This window comes from Ursus arctos, unplaced genomic scaffold (genome assembly GCF_023065955.2).
Source record: "Ursus arctos isolate Adak ecotype North America unplaced genomic scaffold, UrsArc2.0 scaffold_3, whole genome shotgun sequence".
In the NCBI taxonomy this organism is placed as follows: Eukaryota; Metazoa; Chordata; class Mammalia; order Carnivora; family Ursidae; genus Ursus; species Ursus arctos.
In genome coordinates this window covers 44,167,497-44,191,754 of record NW_026622985.1, presented here as the reverse complement: position 1 = coordinate 44,191,754, position 24,258 = coordinate 44,167,497, and the positions used below count along the sequence as shown (strand labels likewise).

Sequence of the window (24,258 nt, the reverse complement as noted above, 5' to 3'; positions counted from 1 at the left end):
TATTTTTGTGGTAAGAGTAAGCATCTGTTTTCACAGTCTCTGTGACAAGAAGGATAGAAAATATATTTAAAATATTGCATGATGAATTAGGTTGGTTATGAAATTAAAGAGAGTTTTGAGAAATATAAAAGGTTACTGTGGTGGATTATCATAGCAGGTGACTTTGGTGCCTCGTGAAGAATCCTCTCAGGCTACTTCTGATTTCAGCCACAGCTGTCTTGGATGTTCTGTGCCAGCTTGGGCTCACCTCATGCTGGCAGCCTCCCACAAGTGCAAGCTGGGTGTCCACCTGCTTTCTGCCTCTGGGCTTTGCTTTCTGATCAGAAACTAGAGAGGCATGAGAGGGCCACTTCTATACTCCTGTATCCTGGATTATCTGTGTAACATTTCACTGCTGGTATCCTTATTTGTAGACAACTAAAATTAAATCATGCTTGAAACAAGTTTGAGCCAACATTTCAACCCAGGTCTCTATGCTGTCTGATTTGACTCAAATACTAAGCCCCCCACGTTGAGGCTGGAAATGTGCTCAATTTACTCAACAAATATTGTGGACAACTTACCAAAGTTAAAGCATGTTGTAGGCACTAAGGATATAGCCGTGAAACAAGATCCTTATCTTCAAGGAATTTCTAGTCTTTTGAGAGAGACAGATATTTGATAACTAAAACATCAGTATTTTGGAAGGTAGGAAGTTCTATGGAAGAAAACATGGCTGGGAATGCCAGGACAGGGCAGAGGTTGAATTTTAAACACATTAGTCAAGAAGTCCTCTCTGAGAAGGGACTAGAGACCTGAAAGTCATGCGGTTATTTGGGGGTTAGAAAACTGCAGGCAGAGAGAAGAGCAAGTATGAAGACTGAAGACGGGTCTTCGCCTAGCCTGTGCAAAGCTCAGTCAGTAGTGAAGCCAATACCTGACTTTGAACTAATAATTTATTTTTTCTGTGTCTCAGTTTTGTCTTCTGTAAAATAAAGGTGAGACCGGTAGCAAATCCGTTGTGAGGAGCGAACCTGTCGTTTTGTGTAAGGCACATAGTGTGTGTTCATTACATGTTATCTCTGCTCTAGGGAAACATCAGTAAGGCTTGGGATTCAGCATGTTCTGTATCTAAAAGAAAATTAAAACTTACACTACCTGGAGAGTTCTCCCAACAGAGATGCAGCTTTTCTTCACCCTTCACTTGCACTATCAGTGGCCTCATTTTTTTGTTCTGACCTTGGCCTGTGCCACGTGCCAGATACCAACCTTCAGAAAGGATCTCCTTGGAAGGGATGGGGAGGAGAGTCATAAAGACCTGTCTGGTCACAAAGAAAAGGGTATGGAATGCTTTCTCACAAGATTGAGTTTTGGTCATCCAGGGCTAAAGACAAGTAAGAATTTTCTAAGTGAAGAATGAGAAAGAGAAACTTCTAGGGAGAGAGGGAGCATCATGTGCAGTTTCTAAGGCAATAGGTGGATGATTTGCCCTCTCCTCAGAGGACATTTGGCAGTGTCTGGAAACATTTTTGATCGTCACATGCAGAAGTACAGCTGCCATCGAGTAGGGAGGGGGCTGGTAGGCTGGTACGCATCCGGCAATGCACTGCATAGTCCTACACCACACAGAATTATCTGACAGTGAAGTACCAGTAGTCCTGAGATGGAGAACCCTCGATCTAAGGCCAGAAAGTGCTTTCATATAAGCATCAAAGAAGACCCCTATAACTAGCTCTTATTATCACAGCGCTCTTAAATCAGGTAGGTTCTAGATCTTATAGGACTTTATAGACTTAATTTGATTGTATGCTAAATTCACATAAAGTCACTGAAGGATTTTAATAAGGATGTGGGTGAGAGCCTGGGGGATAGGTGGGGTTGGTAAGACTTGATTTATATTTGGAAGAGATTATTATAATGGGAGTTTCAGTTGAGGCACATTCCAAAGAGAGGTGCTAATGCAGAATCAGTTTTAAGTCAGTTAAAGCACTCCAACACAAAAAAGGTATAAAAGGGCCAATGGGTGGAGATTGGAAGAGTTTCCAAGAGGATTTCTCTGGAGGGAGATACCCTGTCAGGTGCACTTCAGCCCTCCCAGTGAAGTCAACCCCTGCTCACCCCACGTAACCCAAACGTGGGAGAGGAGGTTTAAGAAGTTCACTTAGAAATCTTTATATGTGTCCACTGCTTTGCAGCAAGCACATCATGTGTGAGTCAGGTCCGAGTGAGGTACAGGGTGGGAAGCTGACTAAAGTGGCTATTGATAGTAGAGCAGAAGACTGCGGTGTGTGGTCTCTGAGTTCATCAGGCAAACATGCAGCCTGAAGGCTAGATGTGTGAGCTCTACGGGGAGGAGAGGGAAGACTGTGAGCTGCTTTGGGACTGTTTGAGATCTTTCAGAAAGAACAAAGTCACCTCAGCAGAAGGAAATGGACGTTAGATGGGCAGCCATCCAGAGGATGTGGAGGAGGTCAAAACGAGGAGTGGCAAAGCACTTGACCATGCCAAGGATTTCGGCAGAAGTATCTTCAGTGTTAGAGGTAAAGGGTGGAGGACTGTACAGGGAGGAATCTCTGAAAAAATAAAAGCCAGGGCTCAAGAGCACAGTCAACGTTAAAAATACGACAAAACTAGGAAGTACTAGTTGAAGTTTTCCACTGTGATACAAATCAAGTAAGATCTATATCTCCTTACCTCTTATCCTACCCGGTGCTCTAAATTGGAAGAGTCAGAGAACATGGATAGTAAGATGGAGCAGGAAGAGAAGTCATCCTAGGTGCGAAATGAGGGATGATGCTTCCCCTCTTCCTTATTGTCAGCTTTCTTCTTTCTTCAGTCATGACCTGGGACAGGAAAGGCATTTCAGCTTTAAGTTAGGAGTTTTGATGAAACTAACATTTTAATTAATGAACTGAAACTTTATTTTGAGCAAAAAACGCATTCTATAGAATAAATTTAAAAAGACAAATTTCAAAAATGATTTAGTGTGTGATAACAATGCTTCAGCCAGTTTAATTCAATATGACAGTAACTTTCACAAACTGAAATAATGAATAAAACATGGCTCCTCTTTGGAGAATAGTTTGGGAGTGGAGCAACAATGTTTGAAAAGGTATGTTAGAGCCTATTTCAACATGATAGGAAGTGTTATGCCAAGATAATAAACAACCCTAAAATAAGGGTGCCTGAAAACCACAAAATATCTCTGTCATGTTCTGAGTTCTTTGCAGGGGCAGGGAAATATTGTTTACTTTGTTCAGTCAAGAATCCAAGTTGAGGGGCACCTGGGTGACTCAGTCATTTGAGTGTCCGACTTGTGATTTAGGTTCAGGGCATGATCTCAGGGTCCGGAGATCCAGCCCCAGGTCGAGCCCCATGTGGGGTTCTGCACTCAATGGAGTCTGCTTGAGATTCTTTCCCTCTGCCCCCTCCCCCACTCATTCTTTCTCTCTTTCAAATAAGTAAGTCAATCTTATATTAAAAAAATCCAAATTAGTAGCACAGCCACATTTTGAACCTTGCCGTTCAGTGTGAAAGAAAATTCCAGAGGAGCCCACCTTGGCAATTAAATGTTCCACTCCTGAAATGACTCACATCATATTTATCAACTAACATCTCGTTGGTCAGAAGTAGCGTTGGTCAGAAGTTTACATAGGGTGTAATATTAGTTTCAGGTGTGTAATACAATGATTCAGCACTTCCATTCAACACCCAGTGCTCATCACAAGTGCCCTCCTTATTCCCTGTCACCTATTTCACCCATCCCTCCAAATGCCTCTCCTCTGGTAACCATCAGTTCTCTATAGTTAAGAGTCTGTTTTTGGGTTTGTCTCTCTCTCTCTCTTTTTTTTTTCCCTTTGCTCATTTCTTTGTCAAATGCCACATATGAGTGAAATCATGTATTTGTTTCCCTCTGACTTCACTTAGCAAATGGCAAGAGTCCACTTTTTTTCATGACTGAATAATATTCAGAGTTAAGAATATTCACCATTTGTATGTTTTCTAAGAAGTATATGAGTACCTAAAGCAATGTGAATATGTAAAGTGATATATTAATACATATAAACATGATTTGGTACCGACTAATTGCTCTAGGAAAAGCTCTGAGAAGTCATCATTTTCCGTAAATCCTATGATACACATCTCTCATAATGGTAAAGATACCACAAGACAAGTAAAAGCCAAGTCACAAGGATGCAGATACTTATGACTACGGTGCTTAGACATGTGTCGCTTTAACTCATTGCTGCTTGTTAACCACAAATTATGATGTATTTGCTTTACAGGCTATATTGTTAATTGTATGTTCCTTCAAATTTTGTTTTTAAAATATTTCTATTATTTTTTAACACAATAAACAATATAATTATGAAAGTATATTCCTTTCTAGAGGAAATCTTTGAAGAAAACCTGACGTTTAAATGTAATATTTAGATTTTAAATCTATCTTTAATAATAATTCATTATTTTAAAATATGCCTAATAACAATATGAGATACCATGAAATCCCTTTTCAGTTTATATTATTTGTGGAATTGAGAAAGATGAGGATTTGGCTTCAGGTAAAGTACTTTGTATTATGAAACAAAGGTTAGTCATTTTTTTTTGCCATGTATGAAGAAAAATGAGAGAGGAAAACAGTAGACGTGAAAATAATACATTGCAGGATATATATATGAATGCTCCTCTTCCTAACAGCAAATTAAATTTCAATAAGTTATATGCCAATATATTTGGGATACAGCAATGTAAATTTGCTGGAGGCAGGAATAGGTACTGAGGGTTAAAACCCACTCATATAGTGTACTCAACTCTAATTCTATGAATTCTTGTTAGAATAGCAAAATAGATATGTGACTATAGCTCTGTGTATTTTGTCCTCAATCTTTCATATCTCTTAAGTGGTAAACTGTGATTGTCTTCTCAATTTAAATGAGAACAATTATTTTATTTCACATGGATTTCATGGAAATATATGAAAACACAAGTTGAAAATTTCATTTGTGACCTAAGATGATACATGCTGATACCAAATAACTTTGAAAAAGAAATAAAAAATAATTTACTTCAAGATCTGTCATTTATGATACATACCACCTTGAGGATTTTTGTTAATCCTTGAGTTTGCAAATATGATCATAGTCAGGACTTTTAAACCTGGATTTATACAGTTCTGGGCACTATCGATAGATTTCAAGGAGACTGTAAAACTTGTGAAATTTTTGGCATGATCCTTTACATATGTATCATGGGTATATTTTAGGAAAGAAGGTTCATGACTCTTATCAAATTTTCAAAGTATCATGACCCACTGAAAATTAAGAACTGCTGCTCTGTTTACCTCACGTAATTCATAAAACTAATTACAGACTAATTGGCTCAAGTGTCTAGGTTTTTTTTTTTTTTTGGTGTTTTACAGGTTTATTTTTACAAAAGTGAGAGAAAAGACTTTTTAGCACTTCACTAGGATTTCTGCATACATGGTAAACAAGTGAGAATGTTGAAGCCATATGAAGTTGATTCAAGTGTTGATAGAAATCCCATACCTCATCTTTACTGGTGTCCTTGCTTTTGCTTACCTTTACCAGGTCTTTGCTTTTGTATTATTTGCAAGTGGTTAAAAATGCAATCATTAATAATCGTGGGTATTGATATGGTCCATGTTTTACACTAGCATACAGGAAAAGGTCAATATTTTGTCAAGTTCTCAGACTTCAATTCTTTTTCTGTGACATGGAATTTGAATTATCCTGGTGGTTCTGGGATGGCCTGTGCCACTCTGCTTCCATCCTAATTCATGTTTTGGATGTCACTCCCACAATGACTGAGTGAGGCATGAAGCTGAGGATTGCAAGGACAGAGACAATAGTCTTAGAAAACACAGTCATGTTGACTGATGTTCAGAAGTTTTGAGTCCAGTCTCACGTCTGCCATAACTTCCAACAAATGTAGATTTGGCTTCCTCATCCACTTGAAAAAAAAATTCTGCAATACTTTTCTGTTCTAAAAGTGGAAGTCCACAAGTAATAATTTTATTCCCATCATTTACTCTTCAAATACTGAGTGCTTGTAAGTCTAAGGCGCCATGAAGGAGATTAAAATGAAACTGGCAGGGAGAGCCCCTACCCTCACGGTGTTGACTGTCTAGGAGGAAACCCATAAATGTTCACAATATTTTAAAGTGATAAGTTTCAAAAGATATGTATTTAATGTTTACAGCCAGTGTCATAAAGTGGTGTTAGGACTACCAAATATATTCATTTATGTGACACATTTGCAGATGGTGACCTTCTATATGATAATCTTGGTGCATTTCCTCAGAAAACTCTGTTTTTCTGAAGTCTGTTGCTCCACGACTTTTGGTTCTTGAGATTTATGCTCCTGTGCAGTCTGGTCCTGAGCCTCATTAGCACCTGATTTACCATGAGTGCAGATGGTTATTGGAAATAAAAAGTCAGCCATTTCCTATGATTAAATCTCTCCTGGGCTGCATCTCTCTCGTAGCTATTTCCTTACTATTGCGTATGATTCATTTGCAAGCAGAACAGTGATTATTATATGATTGTTAAATCTAAAGTGGAAAGGAAAGTAGATTATTAGAAAAAGTCTAGTAGCTTATTAATATATATTATGTGCTACAATGAAATGATTTTACTGAAGTATTAGCAAGATGATAGATTTATGGATGATGAGAGAAAATTACTCTATTGTGACGATTGAATGTAACAAAAAGAATTCAGAATTTTTCTTTTCTTTCTTTTTTTTCTTTTTGCTTGCCTTTAAGGGGTTATTGCTTAAATCAATAATCCCTCAAAATGCGTCCTCTTCATCGTCACTTGCCTCTACTTTGGGCAATAATATTATTGTGAGTCTAGAAGGCAAAGGAAGGGAACTACAGAGTCGTTAATGGCGAAATCTATATTTTTTTGAACTGAGAGGAAAGCAAAAGTTTCAACAGAAATATTTCACTAGTTTTATCTGATTGGAAATAACCATTACTTTTTCACATGACATTTATATGAAAGCAGTAAGAGTTTGGAAATTTCATCACATTAAAGAATTTTGCATATTCTCAATATTATACTGAATTAATAAATTTGATGACCACACAGTACACAGCCAACAAATATAAGAGAAACTTGTTGATTTGCCTGGCTGTTACTATATTGATTTGTCCTATCATACTCCTTTTCTTCAAAGTAAAAGTCTAGTTGTCCAATTGAAAGACAAATACAACCACGATCACTAGAGCTCATTTCTCTCTTATTCATTTCCATTATTATATTTATTTAGGTTACTTAGTTTCAACTCAGAGGGTTTGAATACACAAGGATTCGGAAGAATGAAATTCAGCTATTGCTATGGTGATCTTTTTGTAACATGTTTTGCTGCCATTTCCTCAATGTTCATACAGCCAATAATTGCATCAAAAGAACACCACATAACCAAAGAAATATAACTTTTGTATATGCACTGCAACTAACAGTATTCATCATAAGACACGTAGGGTATACAGATAAATACCTGCCCCTAACATGCTAGTACAATCTTACAATGAGCTAACTTTCTGTCTCTTCTAGGCTTTTTGGGCTTCTTTCATTTAGTTTTAGGTATCTGCTTTCTACCACAGGGCCTTTGTGCTTATAATCACCTGTGCCAGAAATCTGCTTCCCTCCCAGTAATTATAACCTCTCATGAAGTATCTTTACTTTTCCTTCTGTCTCATATTATCATAGCAATTTCACAATATCTGTGTATTTGAGAAACTCCTATCTTTCCCACTACAGTATAGGGCAAAGATTATAGGCAGAGCTATGGAAAGTTTTACTGACTTTTCTATATATTGTGCTTAGTACATTATAGGATAATTAATATCTTTTGTGTCTTTTCTCCATTACTACTTAGCAACACATGAAACTTTGTGACTTAAAAACAACAACAATTTATTATTTCTTGTATTTCTGTGGGTTGCCTGGGCAGCTCTTCAGCTGCAGGAAACCAGTGGATAAGCAGGGTTCAACTCGTATATTGGATCTTCCTCTTCACATCATTTTCCATCCTGGGCTTCTTCACAACATAGAGTCCTTGGCACAGTGCTCCAAGAGGGGGAAAGTGTAATTTACAAGCCCCTTGAGGTCTAGGCTCTGGAACTTGCACCCCATCCCTTCTGTTCCATCCTGTTGGTCACAGTAATTCCCTAAGGCCCAGGTTCAAGGGGTTGGAGAGAGATTTACTTCTGGAAGGGAAAGGTGGCATAGTCCCACTGCATAGGGGCAAACATGCAGGACTGGGAAGAATTTGTGGCCATCAAATAATCTACCATTGTGTTCAATAATACTTTATTAATACAATTGTAATTTAATTTTGCAGTCCAGAAATTGGCTGATTAAAATGTTTATATTTTGTTATGTTTGTTTTGAGCTTTTATTTTGTATATACTCTGCTCTAAGAATGAGGAGAGAGAGTGGTTTATTAATTCTAAGGGATAATAGACAGTCTAATCTCATATTTGGTCAAATAATGGCTATGAGCAATATGAGAATAGGAACTTTATTTTAATCATTGATGAATCTCCAGCAACTAAAACAGTGCTTGGCACATAAGAGATTTTCAATAAGTATTTGTTGAATGAATACAACTAATAGATATTCCTTTTTGGTCTTTTCTTTCATGTTCCTAAGGAAGTTGCTTTTTGTTTTCATCTGTCTCAAATTATTAGGTTCTAAATTTTTAGGGAAATAGCTGAATGGGAAGTAGAGTTCCTACTCACATATGTGATTTCATGAATCCATAATAATGAACTCTGGCAAGATTTAGCGACACTAAAACATATTATATAATTATGAATAATCTTATGATTATTTTATGAATATTTAACCATTCACTAAAAAGTGCCTCCAAGAAATTTTCTTTTCATATTGATGGATACAAAATGACAATGAGATATTCTCTCTAATCTGTATAATCTGTTCAGAATAGGAAACATCTCTAAATGAATCATTAACCCTAATGAGTGACTATAAATATCCAATAGTATTCAGAGTGTAATGATTTCAACACTATATCTAGGTTCAGATTGTAGTACCACTTTTGTGGACAAGGATATCATTTTGTTCTGCCTCAATTGAAAAATGCAGATGACTTTTTATTTAAATTCTGGAAAACAATGCAATGTGTTCCTAAGTATTTTAATATAGCAAAAAAAAGTGATGTTCATTTGTTTATGGTAATATAAGTTGAAGATAGTTTTATAAAATATTTCCAACTGGATTTCATCTTCACTTATTATCTGTTTATATGAGCATGATTTCAAATGGAAGGAAACAGTATATGGGCTAGGCAGATTTTTAAAATAAAACAGTGGATAACACTAGAGAGAAAAAGAGAGGAAATGTTTCACATCTGTCTTAGAAGTATCCAACATGTACTCGAATATACCAGCACAATGATTAATTCCCAAATTATAACGTCTCCTTCTGTCAATTAGTTTACGTACAAGTCAGCCTGAATATTTTATATAAATTATAGCATATTTACTATAAATAAAAACAGATCATGATATTTCAGGGAGTCACCTGGGTCCCTTAAGATATAAATCAGTGACAAAAAATGCAATCTAAATAAGAATGGATTTACTGACTCAGGTGTTAGACGATGTAATTCCTCAATTTGATTAAAAATACCAATATTTTCAATATAACTCAAATATCTGATTCCTATCCATATCATTTTTATACACAATAATTAATGTGTTTCTAACACTACTCCTCTGTAACACTGGAAAAAGGAGAATTGTCCCATTTTCTTAGTTGTAGTGTGAGAGAAGTTTTAAGGTGAACAGCATTTTCAAAATGCAAAGTTATGCTTCTTGTCACAGAATTGGAAAAGGACTGCTGATGTGTGAAGAAAACAAAAGGTAAAACACTTAACTAATTTTCAAAGAATAGAAACAAGTTTTATTAGAAGTATTTTTTTAAAGTTGTGAAACCATGGTAGTCTTCACAGAATAAAGGTAAGGGAAATAATGTGTGAAGGAGCTAGAGAGGTGTGATTTTTTTTCGTTATTTTTGCAAGTTTTACAAAGCATAGAGCTTAAAACTTGGTTAAGAGAAACATTAAAATGCAGCAAGGTATAATATGTTCTAATGAACATAATTACTAATTTAAAATTACTCTATACTACTGAGGATAGTAATAGAGAAGTATTAATTAGATGGAAAGTAAATCTGTTTGCAAAAATATTTGTATATCTTTTTCCTCATGTTGAACTCCTTATGTTGTATTATGAAACTGTTTTGTCTAGTGATTTGAGATGTCATTCATATTTAAATATGCAAAGCAAATGTCATTAAACAGAACTATTTAATAATGTGAACTCCTTGTACTTCTTAAATGTACAAAGTTATCAATCAATTTATATTCCAGTTGTAGAGTTGTTCATGAGTCAGGACAGAAAACAGGAACTGTCTTTACTGTAAGTCGGCTGAAACTATTGCATTTACTTAATTTCCCTGAAGCTAAGTAGGTACATTTCAAGTATCTGTTGAACTATATTAACACTATATTCTTATAACTGGTGCTTAAATAATTGATTGGTTGAGAACATTCAGTAAAAGCAAATAGGACAGAGAAAGAGAGAGAGGTTGACAGAGACAGAGACACAGAAAAAGTGAAAGAGAAAGAAGGAAAGTCAGTTGGTAGAAAGAGAGGGGATGAGCAAGCAATTCTTTCATTCTCTAGCTCAATATACTCGATTCATATTATCCAGCTAGTTTTCCCTGCTGCCTCTGAAGGCTCTTTGGACTTCCTAGCAGTTCTCCCAGTGGGCAGTATTTTCAGCATGTGATTATAGTCTCATCCTCATTTTGGTAAATGCAAATACATAATTGTATCATGGCACTCCGAAGTGATCAGGCTCTTACTCATTTGCCCAAGTTTACCAAGTAATAAAATCTATATATATCACTTAAAATACAGTGGAGGAGGTGGTAATTCCTTTCCAGAGATTAGAATACAGTTCTATCATTCAAGACATCATATCCGTAGACATCAAAATCTATGAAAACCAAATTAAATCCTAGATTGCTTGGTAATCATGGAATTAGAACAAAGCAAAAGGGATGGGTTGAGGAACGGTGTTAGTCTTTGAAAAACCTGACCAATTTCCTTCCTGAAAGAAGCCTTGCTATTCCCTTTTATTGTGTACATGCTTAAGGCATCCTGTAAACCTTTGTTTTAACACTTCCAGCAATTAATATGAAATAATTTAATATATTTTCCTGACTAGAAATTAAGTGTTGTGCAAGCAGAGATTTATTTTATGTACAAATGTAATTCCAGTGCCTTTTGTAGTACCATGTCTAGATTAGGTGCTCAGAATGTTGAATAAAAGAGTTCCTATCCCACCAGAGAGCAGAGCAGTCTAGCTTTCCCGATGTCCAGAGTTAGGCATGGAGAAATGCTAATTCTCAAATTTGTAGCACTTTTCCTCTTTTTGTTTTTATTTTTGCTTTTATTTTTTTTAAGATTTTATTTATTAAAGAGAGAGAGCGAGAGAGAGCACACACAATCAAGGAGGAGGGACAGAGAGGGAGGGAGAAACAGGCTCCCCACTGAGCAGGGAGCCTGATGCAGGACTCCATTCCAGGACCCTGGGATCACGACCTGAGCCGAAGGCAGACGCTTAACTGACTGAGCCACCCAGGCGCCCCTCCTCTTTTTGTTTTTAATTATGAATAAAATAATCCATTTAAATAAAGTATAGCTTCTTTTATGTTTAGGTATACAAAGCTTAATAACATTTATGCTATCAGTTTTGGCTAGGCTCTTCATATTCCTGTTTATATTAGTGAGAAATACTATGTCTTAAATATTTCTGCAGTGATTTCAGACGTCCTGGTGTATTTCATCAATTCACATATCACTTGGTAACTCTGTTTCTAAGTTATTGGATATATGGGATGGGCTAAGGTAAGACTTAACAAACTTACTAGCTGCTTAATAGTCATTACAGACTTCATTGACTATAATAAAAGCATCAGATGCAAATGGAGACACTTAAAAAGGGATGTTTTATGAGTTTTTTTCCAAGATTATTTCAAATACATATACATGGAAATAATTCTTAGAAAATTCAGGGGGGCAGCAAGTCAGATGATAAAAGCAAATTCAGTTACAGTGGCATGTCTAGTCAAAAGATAAGCACAAGTAATTATGGTGAATAGAAGTTCTCCACCTTGGGGCGCCTGGGTGGCACAGTGGTTAAGTGTCTGCCTTCAGCTCACGGCGTGATCCCGGCGTTATGGGATCGAGCCCCACGTCAGGCTCCTCCGCTATGAGCCTGCTTTTCCTCTCCCACTCCCCCTGCTTGTGTTCCCTCTCTCGCTGGCTGTCTCTCTGTCAAATAAATAAATAAAATCTTTAAAAAAAAAAAAAAAGTTCTCCACCTTAACTCCTTTGCCTTTACCACAGAATTTCACATCTAGAAAATAGTATTGTATGACAAATAGATCACCTCGTTTAGATTTTCCAAACATCTGATTCATAATAATTTATGTGAAATTCTCTTATAAACTAAAATGAGCTGTGTGTCAGCTGCAAGTAACAGAATACACCAAATAAATCAAAGTTTATTTATAAATCTCACGAGTAGAAACTCAGAGAGCACTGTTTCAGAGTTGGCTGATAAGGCAGTTAACTCTCTCAGGGATCTGGGTTAGCATGTCTGGGGTTCCTTTGCCTTTTCCTTCATACTGGCAAGATGGCTGTTCCATCTCCCATTATAATCCCCTTACTTGACAACATGCAAAAACAGGAAAGGAGGGGCAGAGCTTTCACTTTGTGTTTGACTCTTTACCAGAGTGGAAAATCTTTCATAGAAGCCCACAGTGTACTCTCCTCGGGTCCCATCGGTCAGCTCTAGATTACATTGTTATCGTTAGTTGGCTTATTTCAGGAGAGGGGAATAAAAGTTCTTTTAAAATAGAAATATGAACAAAGGAGTCATCTAATGATGACCTATCTGACCTCTAACATTTCCCTTTTGGCTTAGAAAAAAAAGTTTCAGGTGATGCTGCATTCATTATTATATTTAATGAGAGACAGTATGGGAAAAAAGCTAGGATTTCTTGAGTTAGGTTATGCTCCTTCCCATGTGATGTTGGGAGAATGAGTTCTCAGACTCATTGGGTTCACCTGTGACAGTGCTATGCTCAATAACAGTAGCAATTATTGTGATCACAAATTCCATTTAACAATTTTCTTAGGGAAACTTTTAATATTATGAAATATTTAATAGTAAAGATCTAATTATTATTGAAAGATATTCTATTCTAAACATGCTTGGACATTGTTTAAATATTTTATAGTTTTAGTTTTACATTTCATATAATTATTAATTTATCATTGCTCTTTGGGAACTTACTGTGTATATATACTTCTTTAGTGTAAACTTTGCAATGTGGCATCACTAGTGCTTTTATACTTTTCCACTCTAAGTTTCCTGATCATTTCTAATAAAAAATAGAGAAAACATTTAGGTAAGAAGTAATCGATTTGTATTACTATAGAAAGTTCTTATATCTGAAACCACTCCTATATAACCGCATATTCTTTCTTTTATAAAGAGAATTGAAAAAATAATTGAAAAATCATACTGAAATTTTTCGATCTTTGGATGCATCCTTTTGTATGAGAAATTTCTTTACTTATATAAGAATAATTCAGGTTAAAAATTGTATTTTTAGAATATCCATCTTTTTTTACAAACTAAGATGGAGTATTATATGGTTCTTCTGGTTTCTATAGCTTGTTTCATTGTCTCCTGGGGACTTACCAAGCGTATCTTATGAATGAGCATTGGATACAACATTTTTATATGTCATTAAAAAAAATTATATCTTTACCTATTGTTTGGAGAGATGAAAAGTGTTTGCTCTCTTTGGTATGAATATAAAATATCCCCACTGTAATCATTACAGCTGTGTTTCTTCCTTATGAAATAATATTATCAACATTATTCACTTGCTATGAAAGGAGTACAAATTACTATTTAAAAAACAACATGGGTTTCAAGGTATCAGTCAAGTGTGCAGTATTTGATGATGTAGAATATAGGGTCACTTCTGCCACTAGTATGATCCTATGGATAGTAATTGCCATAAAATTATAGTTTCAAATTTCTATAAGCAAATATAACTCTTTACATACTTAAATGTTTGATGCTATGATTTTTTACGAACTAGAGTAAAAGTTGCCATTCATTCCAAAATCTCAAACATTGAACCACCATTTTCATGACCATTTATTAGTTGTATGTATAGTCATCAATCAAAAGTGAAAAAATAAGTTGCCCATTTCATTAGGTTGGGTATGGCGGTCATTCTTAACAAATGCCTATTACAGCTGTAATACAGCTATTACATCGGTACAGATGACAGCTGACTGATTTCAAGAGGTGATAAACTGCAGGTGGTGGCCCTGACAAGGCCCCGCTGTCCTGACAGCCTGCTGTCCACCGCCCCTACCCGCCCCTACTTGCCCCTACCTGCTCCCACCCCAGGAGCGCTCCTCCCTCCTACCCCTGCAACTCCCTTGGATTCCTGGGGATGCGCCCACGCTGTCACGTCCCAGTGGGGCCCTACCACTCGGTTTGTGGTGTCTTTAAATGTAATACCTCACTACGTTCAGGAGTAAAGGAGTAACCTTATAACCAATGTTGTGTGTAATGCCTTTTTATAATGAAAAACAAATAAAAGTGAATGGATTCTATAACATGAATGTCCCACTTGGAATACTGACCCTGTTGCTGTGAGCCATGAGTGCTGAATCTCTTATCACGGACGTTGTTAGATGAGTTTACAGTTCCTGCTCTGTGCCTAGCATATTCCATACAATCACCATTCAAGCAGCTGAGTTGTTAGAAACCTTGCTCTCCATGAGACAACAATTTCCAAACCAGATTTGAAGTAACTGTTGAATACTTTCAGAACAGGACAGAAGTGAAAGAAAGCTAATGAAAAAGATGAGATTTTTGAAACATCCTTAATGAGTAGAAGAGCATATTGGTTTTAAATCCTTTTTAACTAAGCTACTTAAGACCTTGTGTGTTTACTTTCATATGAAAAGCAATGATCAAAAGGGTTTTATTTTCTAATCTGCTGAACATGTTATCCATGTAATGTAGATAGAATAGCTTAGTTGAAAGGGCTTGAAAAGGGGATTCAGGTATCTAATAGAAGGCTTTTCAGTTTTACACATATGAAGTAGTAATATAATAGTAATTTTATATGTATTAATAATATAATAAAAATAAGAGACATCTGTGAGAAAAAAAGACCTTTAATTTAAGAGTAATTTCACTGAATTAAAACTTTCTGTGTGTTTATGACTTTTGAGCTTTCTACAGCAAGATAAATGAGGCAGTTTGACCCCTCTCTGTATGTTGCATCTTCATCAGAAATGAGCTTAATCTCTAATTAGGCTCTTTGTTATTCTTTTTGGGGAAATGCACTAGCAATTCATGTTCCGTTTGTTTGTTTTATGTTTGCTGCTTTTACAATACTTAGCAGACAAAAACCAGATCAAAAGATATGTATACCAGGAAGAAAAATTCCAAGGGAAGTGTATTGTTAGAAACTAAATTACCTATTTGAAAGTTCGGAACTTGGAGAACTAAATGTTACCTCAATTTCATAATGATGAGAATGATTCTTTGCTTGAATAAAATGTCTGGTAGTTTACATTTCCCTGAGGATATGCAAAAGAGGCGAAGTTACTACTAGTAAGAAAATCTTGATAAATGTGAGCTAATTTTTTCTAAATTTTTACCTGAACATCTGGTAGCCAAGCACTTTAATTATTAAACTGAGACCTGTAGACTTAAAATTAAATTCATTGAAATAGGGTTTAATGTATTAATGAGTTAAAATCATAGTAGTGTGAATAACGTTTTATAGGACATTTGTCATCATACCTGCAATTAGAAAACCTAAGAATACAATAAATTTGACTTTGGTGTGGCTGTTTTGTGTGTTAAATGTCCAGTTACCTTACTCTTAAAGTCCAAAGCTATAGATGGGTTTTCTCTGACAAATTTGAGTTTGAATTATTTGGATCATTTTCTAATGTGAGCCATAAAAGTAAACAGCATACATGTTTAAATGTGCTTTTTTGCATTTCTACAACCTAAAGACCAGTTTGGTTGAAAAAATAAAATTTAACAGCTCTTAATTTGTCATGTGGAATCTGATTCTATGTGTTTTTTATTACCTCCATATATTTATCTAAGTGAAACATAAAATGGTTGTAATAATGGAGAATTTAAAGCAGCTTTTGCACATGAGCGGTAATGCTAACTAATATGGTGAATAAAGGCTGAATGTAAATTCTCAGAATTTCTTTTTTTGTGATGTATTTACTAAAGTTGGTATATTCTGGTTAGCTGATACAAGCTCCCCATCATCCTAATAAAGCTAAGAAGAATTTTGATGGGTAGAATGGAAAAAAAGGAATAATCATTTATGTGCAATAAAAAGTGTGTGTGTGTGTGTGTGTGTGCATATGTGTGTGTCTGTGTATATATATGTATATTTAATTTTCAAACTGCAATACAGTATACATTAGATCCCTGATAGAACCTGTCATAATATAAACCCAAAGCCCTTCTTTTGCTGGAGTAATGCTCTGGTTTTCCTACATGTACACTAAGAAATAACTTTGGTATGGCAGAAATTAGTACAATCTAATAATACGATTAGATTCCTATTGATGCTGCCTCATTTACACTCCTTGGATTGAGCCTCTCTTTTCTCCATTTCCCTCGCCACTTGGTTGAGGCCTTCAGTGATATTTCATTTGTACTATTCCAACAGCCACATTTCTGTTCACACTACTAGCATTCAACATTTTAGCCCTCTTACTCATTTCTGCTAAACTTATTGCTCATGTAACAGAGCTGGCCACGTCACTCAACTGGTAATAAACTTCTGTCAGCATCCTCTTAATCTAGAATATCAAGTCCAAATCCCTTGACTTGACATACACGTTTGGAAACAGACCGTTATTAGCTCATACGCAGCATTCTCTTAAGTTATTCTGCATTCCTAACACTGCGCAGATCTTGTCTTTCTTCTTTGTTTGCATTCTTTGACTTACCAATTCAAATACCGCCTTCTCTGCTGAAGCCCTCTGGACCCTCCCAGGTAAAAGTAGTTGACTCACTGAAATGTTCCCCCGCAACACTTGGCTCATATTTTTTGTAGAGCATTAACTTTTTAACAAACTTATATACCCATCATCTTACAACATTCTGAGCTCCTTGGAGACAAAGATAATTGTATTGATATTTATATATTTAGAACTTACCACAGTAGCATATGAAAGTTGATGTCCTTGCTAAATATCTATTGAATGAATGAATGGGTGAGTTGAATCTTGATAAAATGCTAACACAAAAATGTTATCAGAAAACTTGCTGAATGTAGAAAGACAATTCCAAACAGTCATAAAACATACAATTATTATTCTAAGGTTGTCTTGAAACTACTGCATATGACCAATATTTCCCTCTCAATTTATTGAATGACTTGTTTTCATCAGGATGATGAGTCAAAAGGAAAATATTTTTAATTTTTGTAACTTCAGCCAGTGAATAAATTTGTAAAATTACATATATTCTCTGAAGCAGATATTTGCATTAATTTAATATAAATTTGCATATAGGCTCAGGGCCACATATCTCGATGTTAAACGTTTGCCCCAATCTATCTAATAAGCTATCATTTATTTTTAACTACTCAGATATATGAACTCAGGTCATAACTCAAGGAAAATATTCTCTAGAAAAGAATGAGGGTTCATGGTACTAGAATCCTAGGAATAGAAATTTTCAGATTACTGGCACGGCTATGGCAATTGATACAAGAAAGTGAAAGTTTTGCGAGGAAATAAGATCTTGTATAAGGCTACATTATTAAATATGTCTAGGTAGATGAGATTACTTTTATAATTTGTAGTTTCATATCATAGAACTCTGTTCAACACAGTGTAATAATAAACACTGTATTAGGTTCCATATCATTTTCCATGACTAATAATAGGGCTGAATTAAGAAGTAAAGTCCTTGCCAAATGTATTTTTAATTGCTGAAATGTTTTATCTTGTAATGTGAAAAGCACATATCAATATTACTATCAAAAAGAGTAATTTAATATGAGAGGTATATTTGAATTGACAAAAATTTTGTTTTGCCTGTATGTGTGAAAACATGTATCTCCTTTTACCTGTATTTTCTTCTAATTGAGAGCATAAAACCTTGTTAAAATATGTATAATTAAAAACTGCATTTTTTCATGAGAATTAATTTTCAAATCAAGTATTGGATAATACAAAAATCTAGTCCTTGTAAAATTACATTAAATGGTCATAAATTTATTTACCTGGCACAAGGAAAGAGATGATTATTGGGTCATGAGAGAAAATAAATTTTGATACTGAAGTATTTTAAACCATATTTTTTTGTAACTCTTGTTATTGAAAAAATACTATTACTACTTCTTCAGTTTTTCTATATTGTATCATAATTTCTCACTATTATTCAAGAAAGGAGGACACTATCTTTAAAAAATAGTGAATAGTTATCCCAAAGTTACTAAATTTTAGCTTTATGGATAACATGATTTTTTTTCTTTTTTAATGTGCTATCCAATCATGCCAATTTCTAAAGAATGCATAATTATCTAGAAAAATTTAGCATAGTTAGTTTAGTCTCATTTTTCTCATAAAAAGCCCCAGTTGTTTTTTCTCTTTATGATTACAGAGTGGCTGGTCTAAATCAAGTTGTCTAAGAACAGGCTAAGAATTATAAGCACTAAAATCATATTTTAAAATCTGAGCAACCAATATATAGAAAAGTCAAAGGTATACTTGAATCTGTCAGATCAACACATTCCTGTAATTCCCTCAGGGGCAATCATACAATTTGACACCAACATTTAAGCTTTGAAAATTATGTGACTGTCTATTACATTATGAATGTTATATGTCCTCAAACCTTTTTTATGACTTATAATACAAGACAGAGCTACTTAATTTTAAAAAAATCCCTTCTGTTATTGATAATTGCCTAAGCTGCTTCTTCCTTTCCTTTTTCAGAATGAAGAACAAATTTTGGTATTTTGAGTTTGGCACATCTGAAACTTTCTCAGCCACCTGCAAGAAGCTACATGAATCTGTAGAAATAGAAGTAAGAAAAATGAATTATATTTTATAATTGAAATGAAATGGCTTGAGTTTGGTTATCAATATGTTTTTGACAGCCCGTGTAAGGAGTTATGCCTTGAGTAATCCATATAGTTTTAACTCACAATTCTAAAGTTTTATTTCTGTCACTTATTGGGATTCTAGCATTCTGAATTATTAGTATAAAGTTAAGTTTTGAGTATGAGTTGTTTTAATACAGTATTAAAGGATGAGAGGTGGAACAATGGAGAAGTTTAGAAATCATTGGAGAATTTACTAGGCATAGTGTGGATAGAAAAATGTAAAATAAAGGAAAGTATTTGAAGAGAAGGAAAAAAAATTGCAAGATACATACAAAAAAAAAACCCCTTATTTTCAGGTCTCAATATCTTATAACCTTTAAAACACAGTTCACAGAAATTGTACTTACTTTCATGAATAAAGGTTAAAAAATACTTTTCCATTCCATTCCCATTCATTAACTAGATTTTTTTCAGTTCCCGAGGTTGCCATTTCCCCATTACATTTCTAGGAAGTGGAAAAGCCAAAAAAAGAGAGCAAAGACAGCAAGAAAAGACACACTTTGAAAAAATTTGGAGCAAATAGGTCTACCAAAAAATATAGATACAGTACGACTAAAATTTTTGGAGATGGGTTATAATAGAAAATGACTTAGTTTTATTGAGAGAATTTTAGAGGGTAAAGAAAAAGGAAAAGTTATCTTTTGATGAGTAGCAAAGGCAAACCAAAGGAATAGAATTATGAAACCAGAATACCTAATGACTAGCTGATGTGATTTGTGAAATATTGGCTTCAACACTTTTTATTTTAAAAATAAATGCATAACTTGTCTACTGAGATCTAAATCATTAGTGGCATATATTCAGGTAATAAGTTTGGTAAACAAAAGTAGATATAGACCCATTAGATCATAATGGCCTGGCTAAGTTTTTTGTTACTCTGCCTTTCTAATTTACTGTTAAATGATAATGAAGGCAAAAATGGCACTATTTCAAAATGTAACATTTTTGAACTTTTTTGGTAGATAAATTGAAGTATTAGAAGTAGAATTGATGATCATGGAATGGAAAATACCCTTTATGACTCAATCAGATCATAACTCTGAAAAGAAATATAATCACAAAAGATGAAGGATTAGGGCTCAACATGGACTTTCTGTGATTACTGTTTATCAAGATTTATATGTGAATATATTTTATGTACATCTGTAGAGAGTGATATATTTAGGTAGTTATGTGTGTGCATATATATTTATAAAAAATAAAAATATCCCTTTACCTTCAAAAATCATTACTTTAAAAAATCCTTAATATAGTAGATTTTGATCATTTCTTATCTTCAGAAACCTATGCTCAAAGACAATCTGTAGCAGAAGGCAAAAATGAAAGAAAAAAGTGTGGTTTCTGGTTAAATGTAGGGTGGAGACTCTGAAGCCTCTCATACCTCTTCTTACCTCATCCTACCACTGAATACAGGTTGAAAAAGAAAGTTGAACTAGGAGAAATGGATTTTCCAGGAATAGGAAAACTCAGTATTGTCAAGATGTCAGTTCTACACACCTTGATCAATTGATTCAATGCAATCTCAGTCAAAATCCCAGCAATTTGTGTATGTGTGTGTGTGTGTGTGTCTCTGTGTGTGTGTGTCTGTGTGTGTGTGTGTGTGTATGAATATCAACAAATTGATTCTGAAGTTTATATGGGGAATCAGAAGACCCAGGATGGGCAACTCAGTGTTGAAGGAGAAGAACAAAGCTGGTGGGCTGACACTACCTGACTTCAAGTCTTACTATTAAGCTACCATAATCAAGACAGTACAGTATTGGTGAGAGAACAGATGAATAGATCAATGGAGCAAAATATAGAACCTAGAAATAGACCCATTCCATAAATAAACTCAGCTGTCTTTGACAAAGGAAGACAGACAATGCAGTGGAGCAAAGGAGGTATTTTTAACTAATGGTGCTAGAACAACTGGATATCCATGGAACAAAAAACAAAAACAAAAACAAAAAAAACCCAAAATCTAAAAAGAATGAATTCACCTTTAACAAAAATGAGGTCAATATGGATCACAGACCTAAATGTGAAATATACAAGTGTAAAACTTCTAGAAGATAACATAGGAGGATACCTGGATGGCCTTGGGTATGCTGATGCCTTTTTAGATACAACACCACAGGCACGATCAGTAGAAGAAGTAACTGATATGCTGGACTTCACTGAAATTAAAAAACTTCTGCCCTGTCAAAGACAATATCAAGAGAATGAGAAAACAAGCCACAAACAGAAAATAATTGCAAAAGATATGTCTGATAAGAGACTGTTAATCCAAAATGCACAGACTCTTAAAATTTAATAAGGAAATAAACAACCCCATTGAAAAAAAATGGGCCGATGACATAAAGATACATCACCAAAAAAGATATACGATGGCAAATAAACATGAAATAATGTTCCACATCATGTCCTCAAAGAAATGCAAATTAAAACAAGAATGAGATACAACTCTATACCTATTAGATTCCTGAAAACACCAAATGCTGGTAAGGATGTAGAGCAACGGGAACTCTCATTTATTGCTAGTGGGAATGCAAAATGATAGAGCCACTTTGGAAGACAGTTTGGTGGTTTGTTACAAAACTGAACATACTCTTATCATACGATCCAGAAGTCATATTCCTTGGTATTTACCCAAAGGAGCTGGAAACTTTTGTCAACACAAAAACCTGGACATGGATGTTTATAACAGTTTAATAATTGCCAAAATTTGGAAGCAAACAAGAGGTCCTTCCGTAGGTGAGTAGAAAAATAAACTATGGTGCATCCAGACAATGGAATATTATTATTAGCTATCGAGCCTTGAAAAGATGTGGAGGAAACTGAAATGTGTTTTCCTAAGTGAAAGAAACCAATCTGAAAAAACTGCATATGGTATGATACCAACATACGACGTCTGGAAAAGGTAAAACTGTAAGACAGTAAAAAGATCACCGGTGGCCAAGGGTTGTAGGGGGAGGGTGGGATGAATAAACAGAGCAAAGAGGATTTTAGGGTAGTTATCATACTCTGTAAAATACAATGATGGTGGATAAATCTCATTAATATTTGTTCAAACCCAAAGAATAAACGGCAAGAGTGAACCCCAACGTAAACCATGGACTTCAGGTGATTGTGAGATGTCAGTGTAGTTTCAACCATTGTAACAAATGCATCACTCAGTTGGGGATGTTGATAAATGGGGAGGCTGTGCATGTGGTGGGGCAGGGGGTGGATGGGAAATCTCTGTACTTCCCTTCAATTCTGCAGTGAACCTTAAGCTGCTCTAAAAAAATAAAGGCTAGATCTAGAGTATAGTATTATGTATGTCAAAAAATTTTTAAAAAATGATTAAGGAAATATAACCAGGGACATTTGAATGAAAATAAAAGGACATTTTTATGAAAATAAAAAGTTATGGGGCACCTGGGTGGCTCAGTCAGTTGAGTGTATGACTTTTGATTTTGGCTCAGGTCATGATCTCAGGGTTGTGAGATCAAGCCCCAGGTCAGGCTTCATGCTGGACATGGAGCCTGCTTAAGATTCTCTCCCTCTTTCTCCTTCTGCCCTTATCCCCTTCCTGCGTGCTTGCGCACACACAACACACACACACACACACACACACACACACGTGCTCTCTCTCTTTAAAAAAAAAAAAGTTATAATGATAAATAGAGTGATTTTGTTCCACAGAGCTTTTTACATTTTATAGAAAAACTATTTAGAATGGTCCTCCAAGAAATCTGGACAACTAGAATAAGCTATTCTTCCTAGGGTGGTGCTTCTATAAGCCCTGCAAGTCTGGCTTCCCAGCTCTGCATTTGCTAGCTTATTCTGGCGCCCGCTGCAATAGCATTTATAAATTAGAACCAGCACTCTGCCTTCCCCACTTTATTGTTGCATATCTTGAAAATATTGTTATAATGTTACCTATTTATCTCAATTCTAAAACCTAGGGGGGGATGTATGTGTGTTCCTGTATAGATGGTAATGCAAAACCTGCCTCTCCACTCACTTTTTAATGAATCCAGTCTATCATATTAGCAAAATATGCCTTTTTACCCTCAAGGTTACTTTATAATTAGATATAATAAAAACATCAATTTGGAAATTTGATTCTGTTTGCTGTTGCTCCCTACTTGGCCTAAAATTATACCAACTATGATTTGAAAATATATAACAGAGGGTAAAAGTACGAGAGTACCTCAAGTAGATACTTGTTTTATTAGCAGCTTCTTCAAAACAATTTGCTGTGTGACCCTTTATTTCACTTTTCTCTTTCATAAAGGAAACTTTTTCCAAAGGGGGTGAATATTTGGAATAAATCAAATATCAGATAATAATAATAGCAAATGCTTTATCTATTATTAACTATACCTGGTTTTTGGTATAAGCAATGTATATACATTATGTGATTTAAGATTTTGTCAAAATCCTATCAATTAGAGAGATTCTAAAATATCTCCACTATAGAGATAAGCAGATAAGCATTTTATCTAATAATTTAAGAGGAACAAGAATTATATTGCTGCCAAAATGTTTAAATCTAAGGAAACAAATAAATTGGAAATCATATAAACATATATAATAATGTATAATCATATATAATATGGCAAGATATATAATATATATAACATATATACTTAATATGCATACATACATATATATGGTGTGAAAGAAAGATTAACAAAGTTGAAATTTTCCAAATTAAAAATTTCAGTTATCCTCTTTGTTACGAAATATAAAGAACTAATAACACAAAAAGCTTTAAAATTACAAGATAATGTGTTAAAAGCAAAGTTTGTATTAAACTATTTGGGGCATAGATATACACCTAAGAATCTCAGGTCAGCATTTAGAATTGAAGTTGTAAAGTTTGTGGACTTCTAATTTGTTCCATGTACCAGGCAAAATTCATGAGAGAATAAAATAGCCCATTCTCCAAAGTATTTCAGTCTTTAGGTTGTCGTTTAGACTGGGA

At 34.8% G+C, this 24,258-nt stretch overlaps 1 protein-coding gene across 11 annotated transcripts in view; it reads left to right on the top strand.

Moving 5' to 3' along the window:
• Positions 1 to 24,258, top strand: part of DGKB (diacylglycerol kinase beta) — an 863,998-nt gene that overhangs the window by 663,499 nt on the left and 176,241 nt on the right. For all 11 annotated transcript variants that reach the window (XM_057304222.1, XM_057304226.1, XM_057304221.1 and 8 more), the window contains one exon: positions 19,132 to 19,222. In XM_057304222.1, coding sequence (XP_057160205.1) covers positions 19,132 to 19,222 — 91 coding nt within the window. The remainder of the gene's footprint in view (positions 1 to 19,131; positions 19,223 to 24,258) is intronic.